This window comes from Acomys minous (genome assembly GCF_964271855.1).
Source record: "Acomys minous genome assembly, chromosome: 1".
Taxonomy (NCBI): Eukaryota; Metazoa; Chordata; class Mammalia; order Rodentia; family Muridae; genus Acomys; species Acomys minous.
Genome location: NC_140483.1, coordinates 54822514 through 54835462, shown reverse-complemented (window position 1 = coordinate 54835462; position 12949 = coordinate 54822514). Strand labels below are relative to the sequence as shown.

The 12949-nt window shown below is 50.9% G+C and overlaps 1 protein-coding gene across 3 annotated transcripts in view; it reads right to left on the bottom strand.

Annotated features, from left to right (window-relative positions):
- Positions 1-12949, bottom strand: part of LGR6 (leucine rich repeat containing G protein-coupled receptor 6) — a 126131-nt gene that overhangs the window by 6063 nt on the left and 107119 nt on the right. For 2 of the 3 annotated variants that reach the window (XM_084796243.1, XM_084796242.1), the window contains exons 10-17: positions 12070-12138; positions 10736-10807; positions 9602-9667; positions 8466-8537; positions 7909-7980; positions 6042-6167; positions 4110-4270; positions 970-1050 (exon numbers count right to left, since the gene is read on the bottom strand). In XM_084796243.1, the coding sequence (XP_084652369.1) occupies positions 970-1050; positions 4110-4270; positions 6042-6167; positions 7909-7980; positions 8466-8537; positions 9602-9667; positions 10736-10807; positions 12070-12138 (719 nt within the window). The remainder of the gene's footprint in view (positions 1-969; positions 1051-4109; positions 4271-6041; positions 6168-7908; positions 7981-8465; positions 8538-9601; positions 9668-10735; positions 10808-12069; positions 12139-12949) is intronic. The other variant, XM_084796241.1, reaches the window with a different exon arrangement.

The following is a 12949-nucleotide window of genomic DNA, read 5'->3' as shown; positions in this document are numbered from 1 at the left end:
TGAAAACTTTCTGGACAACGGGACAACAGGCTTAAGTCAAAGAAATATGGAAACCTGGAAAACAGAGGTGGGAATTAGAAACAGCTAACTGTTTGCCATTTTGTGTTTATTCTGAACAGTTCTTGGCCCAAAAAGCACTGTGCTGTTTTCTGGCATGACCTGTTGGCATTTTATTTTATTGTTTTGGTTTGGTTTTTGAAACAGGTTCTCACTATGTAGCCCTGGAATTCAATATGTAGACCAGGCTAGCCTCAAACTTACAGAGCTCCATCTGCCTCTGCACCCTGAGTGCTGGGATTAAAGGCACACATTGCCATGTCTAGCTCTGTTAGCATTTTATACACAGGGAAGGGACTCTTCACACTTAAAAACAAACAAACAAACAAAATTTAGGTTGTGTGGCATCAGGGGAAGAAAGCGTCTCTCATTTCCAGCACAGGTTTCTTATGGCTCCAGGTCAGACTCCAGTGGAGACGTCTCTGCCTCTAAGAAAGTACTTTAGGAATTATCCAGAGACACCAGAGTTTTTCCACCCTGGAAGATTTTAATAAAGAGAGATGTCACTATTTATGGGATGGAGTAGGTGATCTTTCAGAGCACTGCCTGGCTCTATGTGTCTGTGGTGTGTGTGTTTGAGGGCATGCTCAGAAAGCAGCCACAGCAAACCCAGCAGTGACATCAAGGCGTCCTTTTTCGCTGCTCTCTTCCGTGAGAGGAACTTTTTCCTAGATGCATAACCTCTGATTTGGCTGCCTTATAAAGGGTGCTTGACCCTGGAAGAGAACTTCAGCTCCTCTCCACAAGGATTATAAGCGGCTCCCCCACCCTACCCCCACCCAGCAGGTTGAGCATTGGGCAAAGAACGTATCTGCAACATGCTGTAGACAAGCTACACTGGCTTCTCATTCAGGTAGTTGGGTATTCCCTCCCAGCTCCCCAGGCACCCAGCCACCCAGGCACCCATCTCACCTGGAACAGGGCTGCACTGGACACTGGGGTGTGGCTTGGAGTCCTCCATCTCCATCTGGAGTTCATCCAGGTCTAGGTCATCTGAGAAGGGAAAGAGAGAAAATGGCTGGAGTCCCAGCTCTTGGTGTCTGTCACTAAAGACCCACCTTTGTCTTAACTCACACTTACTTAAGCTGATGTCTCTCTACCTAACGGTTCAATCGTGGTCACTCAACAGCTCTGCTACTTTTACTCTTGGGCCTCAGTATTTGGGTCGCTCCATGCTCTCTGCTTGTGGATGTTGTATATGTCTAGTTCTCTGCAATGAACAGTTCACTCTCTGCTAGTCTGCATTTTCCTGTGCCCAGCCATCGTTAGTCCGTGAGTGTAGCTGGTGGCTGCCCTAATGAAGAGAGCTCGTGATTACATAGTTCTTCCTCAAGCCAGCCTAGCTTTGCAATCCCATGTCCTGCTATGAACACTACACATTAGAAAACCATTGGAGGCCTGGCATGGTGGCGCATGCCTGTGATCTCAGCACAAAGGCAGAGGCAGGTAGGTCTCTGTGAGTTCGAGTCCAGCCTAGTCTGCATAGTTAGTTCTAGGACTGGCAAAGCTATACAAACCAAAAGAAGAAGAGGAGGAGGAGGAAGAGGAGGAGGAGGATGGGTGGTGGAGGAGAGGAGAATGTTAGTACTGAGCATGGCGGGGGTATGTCTGTGATCCCAGAATTTGGTAGGTAGAGGCAGGAGGATCAGGAGTTCAAGGTCATCCTCAGCTACAAAGCAAGTGTGAAGCAAGCCTGGGTTACACGAAACCTCGTTCTCAACAGCAAGCATGAAGACTTGAGTTCAGAGCCCCAGCAGCCACAGAAAAGCCAGGCGTAGTGGTGGCATATGCAGCCTTAGCCCAGGTGGAGCACACGGATGGGAAGGATCAGGTTGCGGGGGGTGGGGGGACAGGAGGATCCCTGTATCTCCCTAGTCAATCAGTCTGGTCTCAGTGGGAGACCCTGTCTTAGAAAATAAGGTAGGGAGTAATAAAGAAAGACATGTGGTATCAACCTCTGGCCATCATAGCCACGTGCATCAAATACACACACACACACACACACACACACACACACCCCAAGACCCCAGAGTGGTTTCTGGACTGGGGCTGATGTGTGAGGTTCAGCGTTCTCCATCACAGGGGAATAAGTGGAAGACTCTACTGTGTTTCTCCCCATCTTTGGCTCACTCGGTCTGCTTCCTGTGTAGATCTTTCTCCCCACTTAACAGGTAAACATCTGTGAGGAGTTTCCCGGTCAGCTTCAGGGCAGGTGGAAGGCCAAGATGTACCCAGAGTCCTGGCATTTCCTTCCTCCTCCCCCTTTCACCCCTCACCTGCCCATGCACTCCAGAAAGGATTTCCGAGACTCTTTGAAATCAAAATGCATGAATGAAATACAGGGGTGAAGCCTACGGACTCTGTCTGAGGCTGGGAAAGTCACAGCCAAGGTGTTAAGTAACCATTCTTCAAATGAGGAGGAAATCGAATCTGGCTGGAACAGCCGCTCCTGGCTTTCTTTCTGCTCCTTTGCTTTCACAGGAAGTGGGGGGCCCTGCCCTAGCTCCTGTTACAGGCAAAGGCAGCCCACTAACTCAACAGGCCCCCGGGTTCTCCAAGATCTAAGCCCAGCGGAAAGTTTCACCTTGTGGAAGAAAAATTTCCATTCCTCTTTCCAGCCCCCCCTTTCACTCCCCCAAGGAGTATGCAGCAGACATCCGGGACTGTCCCTGGGGAATAGCCTCTGCTAGTCCCACTAGTTGCTGGGTTCCTCCCTCATCTCCTCCTCCTCCTCCTCCTCCTCCTCCTCCTCCTCCTGGAGCTTGCGCCTTCTTTGGGAGATGCTTTGGTCCTATTTCTATCCACTAGGAAGGAAATTCTCAGAGATCTCCAGACAGTACAGTGTTTGACTTTGATAATCTGTGTTCTAGGTTATACAATGACACATATGAGCCCCTGACTCTCAAAGCAGTATTGACAAACACACTTTGCCTTGTATGGAACCCTCTATTCCTCCCTCACAACCATTGAGAGATATTTTATCTTTTCTTAATGGAAAGATTAGGAAATTAAATTCAGGTTAAAACACATTGAAGGCAACCCAGTGGTACACGGTGTAGACAGGTTTGGACTGAGTTCTGTCTACACCGTAACACCAGCATGAGCTGCTGTAAATGAGTCGCATGGAGCCTTAAACTGACTATGTAGGTGATAATGGCCTGAAGCACCTGGCCCTCCTGCCTGCACCTTGCGTCTGCTGGGTTCCTGGTGTGTAGCAGCACCACACTCAGCTTTAGATTTTTTTTTTTCTGTTCAGCTTCTCTGAGATATTGGGAAAAGTCAAAGATGGAAAATAAAATCCAACAGACAGAACTCCCTTCTCTATCCTAACTGAACTTGTGGTTGGGAACACAGCGCCTAGGGAGAGGAAAGCACCCTTCTCTTCCTTGTATCCATCAGATACTTTGTAGACACCCCGTTAGAATTCCTTGTCTACCTACCTCCAACTTCCTCTTCTCCCCAACTCTTCCAGAAAGGTATACAACTGGCCCAAGACAACCTGTCCACTTAGCATGGCCATGCACTCAGTGGCCATTTCGATTTCACATTTGAGCTCATAGGAAGAACGGAGGCAGAGGGCATGTAGCTTTGGGAGCGATGTTCCCTTACAGGGTTCCATTTACTCCTAGGACACAAAGTAAGGTGCTTCCCCTACTGAAAATGGGTTTAACTCAGTTCATTGAATTCCATCCTACTTGACTCAGTTGACGACCTATTTAACTTGTCTTCTCCGAGGACACCCAAAGGGTGAAGGCCATGGGCTGCAAGGAGGTGGCCACTGAGATGAAGCAGGTGACCCATGGGGCAGGGAGATTAAGAGAGGTGGGACATACAGGGGATGCAAAGGCCAGGAAGGGGTTGACATTCACGCTCCCATCCTTACATTCTTTTGTTTTCAACAAGTACACTTGAGTGTGCAAACAGTGGAACGGTTCTCTCCAGATGGCAAGTATTCCCACTAATACTTCCCTAACCCTCCCCTCAAGATTCCTCTCCTCAGCCCGATACCCTCGGTCCCCGACGCCCTCAGCCCAGGGTCCCCAGCCACTCACAGTGGTTCTCAGCTTGTCCAGCAAGGAGACCCAGGGGCCTCTTTGGTGCCTCTTCTTCCTCCAGGCGCAAGTCCTCAGCCTGCCACTGCCCAGAGGTCTTGAAGAAGCTGGCACACATGCCATACGCACAGCACTGGTAGGCATAGGGCACCTCCAGAATCCTAGGGTAGGGAGAGTCTGCCTTAGTGTGCTTGGGATACCCTCAGCCCCTCCGTTCACCCCCAAAGTGTCTTTCTCCCTCCAGAGCAGCAGTTCTTGACCTTCCTAATGCTAGGGCCCTTTAATACAGCTCCTCATGGTGTGGTGACCCCCCCCCCCAATCATAAAACAATTTTCATTGCTACCTCATAGTTACTGTTATGAATCACAATGTAGGTGTCTGTGTTTCCGATGGTTTTAGGTGACCCCTGTGAAAGTGTCATTTCACACCCCGCCCCAAAGGAGTCAAGAACCACAGGTTGAGAACCATTACTCTAGGCCTTTCTTTAGAGGAATCTTGAGTCTTGATTCTCAACCGCAAAAGGCTGTGGAGAGATTGTAATCTTCTTTTCATTCATCTGAACTTAGAGGAAGAGAGAAGCCTTCTGCCTATTGATTTAGAAGTCCCCACAGCAGGCTCAGAGTTGGGGACAATTTCCCCAAGGTCACATAGCACTCAGGGCACTCGTTGGCAGTAACTCTTGTCATATTTAAAAAGGCAATAAGAGGGGGAGGGGCTGGGATGTGACTCAGCGATGGAGCACTTGTCTGGCATGCACGTGGCTCTTGGGTTTGATTTTAAGTTCTGGGGAAAGGGGGCATAGATTCATGTTATTTTTCTTTCTCCCTTTCCTTATTTTCTGTCTTACCTTCCTTCCCTCCCTTCCTTTCTTTTTCCTCCCTCCACCTTTTCCTTTTCTTTTCTTTTTCTTTCAAGGGTCTCACGTGAGCCAGGTTGGCCTCAAACTTCACCTATAGCCAAGGGTGACCTTAAACCACCCATCTCCTCTCTTCCGCCACCCAAGTAAGTAGGCCCATGCATCTACCTTCCTTTCCTTATGTTTGAGTGAGTATACACATGATCCTATGCACACAAGCAGAGACCAGAAGAGGGTGTCAGGTGCTTTCCTTTTCTATTACTCTCTATCTCACTGAGACAAGGTTTCTCCCTGAACCCGGCCAGTTTTCTTGGCTAGGCTAGAAGCCAGCAAACTCCAGTCATCCTCCTGTCTCTGCCCTCCTTGGAGGTGGGATGACAGGCATATGTGTGGGATCCCAGATTCTCATATAGGTGCTGGGAGCTGAACTCCCATCCTCATAGCTGCACAGCAAGAGCTCTTCACCACTCTCCAGCATCTCTTCCTTTTTTTTTTTTTTTTAAAGCAACAATTTCCCCAGTGACTCTTCACCCTTGTCTTCTGTGAAACCAACACCCCGTCCCCTTCCCAGCGCCTGGCAGAACAGAACTAGATTTTGTGCCCTCTGAGGGTGAGGACAGATGCCTTGGGCATCTCATTAGCTTGCAGCAGACAAAGCTTGGGCCACACAGGCTGCACGGCTGCCGCCACTACATGAAGGAAGCCTGGATGTCATTAGCACCAAGGACTGGCTGTGCAGCTTGTTTTCCATTCACCAGGGCCCTGGGCTCTGCCCCGATTCTGTGCCTCAGATGAGGATGGGATAGCCAGGCTATGGAGAGCCAGACAAGAAATAAGAAGGTCCAAGGGACCTTCACAGCAGCTCACTCCCTTTTGTACAGTTCCTGGCATCCTTAGGTTGGCGGTTGGGATCAGAGGAGGAGATGAGGAGAAAAGAGAGAAAGCCTTGCCCCTAGTTAGCTAACAGGAGGTCAGTGGAGCCAAACACTAAGCTACCAGGCTTTTTCAGTTTTCTCTGTCCTCAAGGTGTCTGGGACACACACTTCTTCATGCAGAGGGCAAGCCAAGCTCTCACCTCAGTTTTGGGAAACTGTCCTTGGAGAAGGCTTGAGACAGGGCCAAGTTCCCTTTGAGCTTCAGGTGCATCAGGCCTCCCAGCCCAGCCAAGGGCAGTGTGGTCAGCTGGTTGTCAGTCAGGTCCCTAGGACAGTGGACAATCAGGGTTATTGGCATTCAGTGGGACTGCTGAGGGGGGCGGGGCTTTGGGGCTTTGTTGAGGGTGTGGCCAGCATGCCTGGCATAAAAGCAAGAGGAAAAGAGCAAAGAACAGAAGCTAAGCACAGGGGAGACAGTGTATACTCTGGGGCAAAGGTGCTTAAGAGTTTGTAGAGACATCATCTATTAATTCAGCCATGCATTCAATCGATAGACATTGGGCGATAGCTATGTTTCAGGGGCTCTTCTAACTTAATGTCATATCATCCCAGTCTAGAGGTGCCGGAGCCCCACAGCTTTAGCTTCTGCATCTGGGTACCATCCAGGAACCCTTGCTGACCCGCCTGGGAGACCTTTCTGCTGTCTGTTTGTATCCCACGCATTCCCTATGCTTCTTTGGTGATCTAATCGACCAGAGTCAGACAGGGTAGGACAGAGCTGGCCATCCAGCCATAAGCTGGCATTGGACCATCCATTCCGCTTTGCAGAACCGGCCTGGTAGCCAGAGGTGAGGACACACACAACTTCTTCTGGAGACATTATTAGCCTGAGCCAGGAGTCCAACGCAAACACTAGGACCACAGACTGTGCGTCGTGGAAACAGTCCTAGACTGGCAGGCAGGAAACCTGGCACTGTCACCAACTCACTGTGTAACCAAAGAGAGTCACACATCTGCCCAAGTTCCAATGGCCTCGTCTTTCAAAGGATAAAAATATCTGTCCTACCTATCTGGCAGGAGTATGGCAAATAGCAGAGGGAAGACGGAGGTGAGAGTTTTACAAGACCAAGGCCCAGAGCCCAGAGAGCCACAGACCAGTGGTGGTGGTAATGGTGGTGGTAGGGGGCAGGGACTGCATGCCACATGAGAGTCATAACAAGTCCTTAAGTAGGCTTCTCCTTCCAGACCCCGGAGATGTCACCAGTGCAGTAAAGCTCTGTGGCTGGATAATGTCCAAGGCCAGGAGCCTTAAGGAGTCTTTGCATTACTCCAAAGGGCTCCAAGTATGTGGGAACACCTCTGGGACACGCAGCTTGGCAAGCAGACAGGGAGGATGCCAGCTCCTTCTTAGGCAGGGACCCCTGTACAGCTAACAACTTGCACCACAGTGTATGGCAACCAGGTCAGAGGCCCTTTTCAGCCTGACATAACAGCCACGCACCAGCCCTGCCCGCTTAATGTTTACATCCTATGCAACTTAAAGATCCTATGGTTCCCTGCCTGCTTACTGTTTGCATCCTATGCAACTTAAAGATCCTATGGTTCCTTGCCCGCTTACTGTTTGCATCCTATGTGACTTAAAGATCCTATGGTTTCCTGCTGCCTTGCAGCTCTCTGAGAACCTCAGTTCTCCATCAATCACCATCCTCTTGAATTGAGACGTCCGGACACATATGTCCTCTTTATTGGTGCACGTGGAGGGAGGATAGTGAGGCCAGGGTAGAGGTGAGGCAGAGGAGCATGATGGGACCGAGGCCGCTAAAGCATTGCAGAATGTTAGCAGATGATATCCCAGGGTTTGCAGGAAGCAGACTGTTTACCAGGCCTCGCAGTGTGTCAAACACATGGTCAGAATGATGGATTAGGCTGCTCAGACATCCCTGTGACGTGTGGGGAAACATTTGTACATGTCCCTGCTCAGGGGTGGCCCCCCCTGTAACCACCAACCAGCTCACAGTCCTGACTAGTCCCCAGCGTCCTGGAGGAGAGCTCAAGGGGGGTACTTACAGCTTAACCAAGGAACGCAGGGTTGAGAAGGCCTCGGGGTGGATAGCCCGGATGGCGTTCCAGCTCAGGTCTCTGCGAGCAGAAAGCAGGAGGTAGGAGAGGGCCGGAACATGCGGAGAAGGCATTGTTCCTATCCTGGGCCTATCTTGGACTTGCTCTCACATACTTTCCATCTAACCTTCCCAAGCAGCCGTGGCCTTAAGCCTTTTGCACAAGGTTTCTACTGCTGCCTATTTCCTAACCTGCTTGCAGCCCCTGGAATGGGGCCATTATGTCTTGGCTCCAGAGCCTCAGAACTTCCTGGGTAATAGCTGGAGAAGAGGTCTGCTTGACTATATCTGGATGGAGAAGTGCCTCATGGGAGCTCGCTCATGCTCACGTGTGTGTGTGTGTGTGTGTGTGTGTGTGTGTGTGTGTGTGTGTGTGTAAGGAGGCAGTGGCGAAGGACCAGCATACCTATCACAAGTGCTTAAACTGGATTCATACACTATGGGAATGAATTTGGAGGGGGCACAGGGGTCCTCCAGACCCCACCCCTAGGCGCTGCAGGTACTCACAGAGCTTGCAAGGAGCCCAGCTGGCTGAAGGTATCCGCACCAATTTCCAAGATCCGGTTGTGTTGGAGGCCACTAGGGCAGCAAGAGAGACTAGATGAGCCCGGGGGCCCAGACTCTGGCTCTGCTCCATGCCCCTCAAGTGCTGGGAGGAAGAAAGGAGAGCCCCCCACTTCTCCTGGCACAGGAAAAAAGGCCCAGCCTGAGGAAGTCACTAGAATTAAAGGGAGTGCACGGGGATCCGGTTGCCTTGGGTAAGTGGGTCAGGAGACAAAGCCACAAAACCATCCCTGTGGCCCAAAAGGGAGTCAGCTTCCAGGGTTCCTACCGGGCCTGGCTCCCAGCCCAGCTGAAGCACCCCCCACTTTCCCCCACAGCCATGGGTCCTGCAGACCCTAGCCTACCACAGACACTGCCTAGCCCTTGGGTAACCAAGTGGCTGCATTGAGTTGAGAAGCCGAGTGTAGTGGACTTACCATCTGAATAGGAGATAGATACTGGACTCCAACCATGTCAAAGACATTGTCATTCAGACAAACCGGACAAACCCAGATATATTTTCCCTGCCATGGCTCCATAAAGCATTGCCCTGCCTAGAATCAGGGGCAGCTACAAGGGACTCGGGAGACCATCGTAGTTTAAGGAAATTGGAGGTTAGGCAAATGGGGCTTAGAGAAACTTTAAAGTGAGCTTTTCCGTGTGAAGATGGAGGCTCATGCACAGCCATGTTTATCTTTGTGTTTGTGAGCACACATGTATGAGTCAATGTTGATGGGTTGTGGAACATGAGAGCACATGCTCCCAAACCTAGGGTGCTTCTGGTCCCTCCTGTGTCTCACACAGAGCACCATGGTGTCCCTGTGTCTCCAACTGGCACCAATCACAACTGCATTTTCCTATTGCTGTCGACGCAGAAGGAGCCATCCCGAGACTCCTTTGGGGTCCTGTTCCTACCAAGATCATCTACTCTGTGAGTCCCGGGGGACATGCCCAGGTCTTGCTGAGCTCCCAGCCCTACATCTGGGTCCCACAAACTGAGAAGAAAGAAGGGTTGGAGCATGCGTTAGCCCCTGAGCCCCATCCTCAGACCTGTGCAGCCTCCCTCACATGCCTTGGCCCCTAGCCATCCTCAGACTCACATTTCCTCCAGCTTCTGACACCTGTGCAAGCTGGGCAGCTCCTCGATCTGATTATGAGACAGCTCCCTGGGGGAAGGAAGAAACAGAGCCCAGCTCAGGGTGCCGGAGTGGCTATGTGAAGGTGGAGGGCAGGGACAGGGAAAAGCATCTGTGGCCAGGGCTGTGCTTTCTCCTGTCAAGCAGTGAAGGCCATGAGGACCCTGCGGGAACACAGTATGGCCATCTCACGGTAGAGTACCAGTCTCTTCCCTCCTCCCTGCTAAGCCTCACTTCTTACTGAGCCTACATAGAACCAACTTGGCTTTTTGATTTTCAGCAGGGCCTGCCTTATCAACAGATAATCCTGCAGGGCCCTGGGAGCACTGTGTGTGTGGGGGGGGGGGAAGGACAGCACAAAGTAAGGGGGCAGGGAGATGGGACCGAGGCTCAAACTAGGAGGCAGGGTGCTGAAAGGGTCAGGAGGAAATGTAAGCAAGATGGTCAGTGTCCCCCATGGAAATGGTGCTTATAACTACCATTTATGGAGTACTGGGAACCCTCAGGGAACATCTGGCCCAACCTTCCCCTTAGGCAGGGAACCTGAGGCCTGGGACCTCAGCATAGAACCTGCCCAAAGACACACTGCCACTTAGTAGACACTGGGTCTGGAGCTCACATCTCCAGATGTCCATGTGCCCGTCTTAAGCTGCTTGTAAGGTCCCTAGGGAGCAGTCACAGCCTGAAGCTAGAATACAGGTGGGAAGAAAAACTGGGGCAACTTCAGAATACCAGAAGCAATTCAACTCCCCTGCCTAAATGATGCTGAGCCCCTGCCACGTAATATGTGCATAAAACACAGACTGTTTTCAAGTCTTACAAATTGACTCTCATTTTAAACAGGAGATTTAAATTCAGAGACATTGAAGCAGAGTTCGTTTCAAACCCCTCGGATCAGACTCCAGAGAGCACAGTCCTTTATCTTGAACAAAAGAGGACAGCCCCTCCCAAATGGACCCTCAGCAGAAGTCTATGCTGACCACTCTCCAGGAAGAGACATGACCAAGTACAACAGAAGCGACAGAGGCTATCACAGGGACACGGGGATGGGGGGGGCGGGGCAACGCCAGGGCTGTAGAATGCTCACAAGCCACTCACAGGATTCGGAGCCTGGGCAGCTGTTGGCACATTCCCGGTGGGAGCAGCCGGATGCCTGCGCGGGTCAGGGTCCTGCAGGGAGAACAGAGACAGAGCTGGCACCAGGCCCAGAGCCCTGCCATTCCCAGCCACCAGTCTCTAACACTGGATCTGATGCTGTCGTGGGAGGACAGAGCTGACAAAAGAGAGAAGTGGTAGGATAAACAGGGCAGAAGGTGGGGCCAGGGGAACAGAAAGTAGCAAGCTCTCTCATCTGGGCTCTAAGTTCCCTTGGTCTGGCAGAGCTGAGATGGGACGTAGAGAGAAACAGGGGCCCAATCCATGGGCTTTGCTTGTTCAATGATCCCTATAGATCCAAATTTACCTATATACTTTCAGCCCACCCACACCCCACCTCTCACAATGGTCCCAGAAATGCTTAGGGATTTAGGAACTAAATCTTCCATGCTCTTGGCACCTTAGAGGGGAGGAGCAGCCATGGCAATGAGTAGCTAGGAAACAACGCCACTGGGACCATGGGAACACAGTCCACACTTTGCTCCCTGTGCCTCAGGGACGGAGACAAGATGGGAAAAAGAGAGGGGCCCAAGGTTAGGGTGCAGAGGGCTGTGAGGGCAGGCTGGAGAGTGGGCTTGGATTAGACACAGGGTAGCCCTAGAAAGACTCCAAGGCCAAGGTCATCCTTGGGAAACTATTATTACTTCCATGGAAATTTTCCCACATGCCACTGAGCTGGGAAGAGGACAATAGAGGCACAGAGAACAGTGCCAGTCCTGGCAAAGCCATGAATGAGTTGTGTGGTGTGGGCAGGGAGTCGACTTCCTAACATTCACATTAGTGCCTGCGTTTTTTGTTTTGTTTTGTTTTGTTTTGTTTTCATTCATTTAATGTTTTGAGGGCCTACTATGTACTCATCCCTGGGTACAGAGTATTTTAGGGCCTATTATATACTTATCGCCAAGAGGCAGAGTATAGCATGGAGACACTAAGGAAGAAAAAAAAAAAAAGCTTTGTTGGACTCAAGCCTCTCAAAGTCAAAGGAAGTGGGTTCCACCACCCTGCTCCTATCCTATGTCCTCAGTGCACCATGGCTCAGGATTACGAGCTCCGAAGCCAGAGCTGACAAAGCTAAGCACAAAAGAGGAATGCCAGCCTCCTCCCCACTTGCTGATGCCCCTGCCTTGTCTGGAGGCAGCACCACATCTGGAGATGCCCAAGGCCCTGGGGCTGAGCCAGTAGCAGAGGCAGGCTAGAGAGGAGGGATAGCAGGAGAAGCATGTGGCCTGGACAGCCGTCCAGATGAAGCGAGGCGGAGGGAGAGGGAGTCCACTCACAGGATCTCCAGGCTCGTGGTGCCTTTGAGGTCTGGGAACTCCTGGATGTCAGTGGCCCCATTCAGGGATCTGCAAACAAAGAAAACAGGCTCTGGAGGGTGGGTCAGGCTGTCTCCTCAGCCTCAGTCTTCTGTTCAAGAACTCTACCTTTTGGGCAAATGTCATTTTCCTCAAGCCTCCCTCAAATTAGCCACTCTGACCCCGCTGGAAGTTGAACATGTTTAGCACTCTTGTTTAGCAGGGTCCAATATGTTGTTTGTTAGTTAGCTAGTTTGTTTGTTTGTTTTTGACAGGGTCTCTCTTTTATGTCTGTCCTGGAATTCACTACATAGACCAGACTGGCCATGAACTCACAGAGTTCCACCTGCCTCTGCCTCCTGAGTGTTAGAATCAAAGTCCTGCATCGCTATATGCGGCTCCCAGTCACTTCCTTAAACTGCATCAGCCCTGCCCAACCCATCAGGGCTGAGATTAAGCCCTGCAACCCCAGCACTGAGGCCTTTGGCTCATAAAAAGACAAAAGCAAACCCAGACAAGGGATGCGTGGAATGTTCCATGTTGTTACTGTTCTGTTTTGAGATGCGGTCTCTTGTAGCCCAGACTGGCTTCGAACTCATTATATAGTAGAGGTTAGCCTTGAACCCCTCACCTTCTTGCCTTCACCTCCAGAACACTAAGATTATAGGTATGTACTACCACTCCTGACAGAAATGTCTATCTTAAAAGGCAAGTGCTGCGAGCGGTGTGACATGCCTTTAATCTTAGCCCTTGAAAAGTAGAAGCTGGGGACCAGGAGTGGAAGGCCAGCCTTGGCCACATGGAACCATGTCACAAACAACAGTGTGTGAGAGACCCTGGGGAAGCAGAATGGCACCCACCA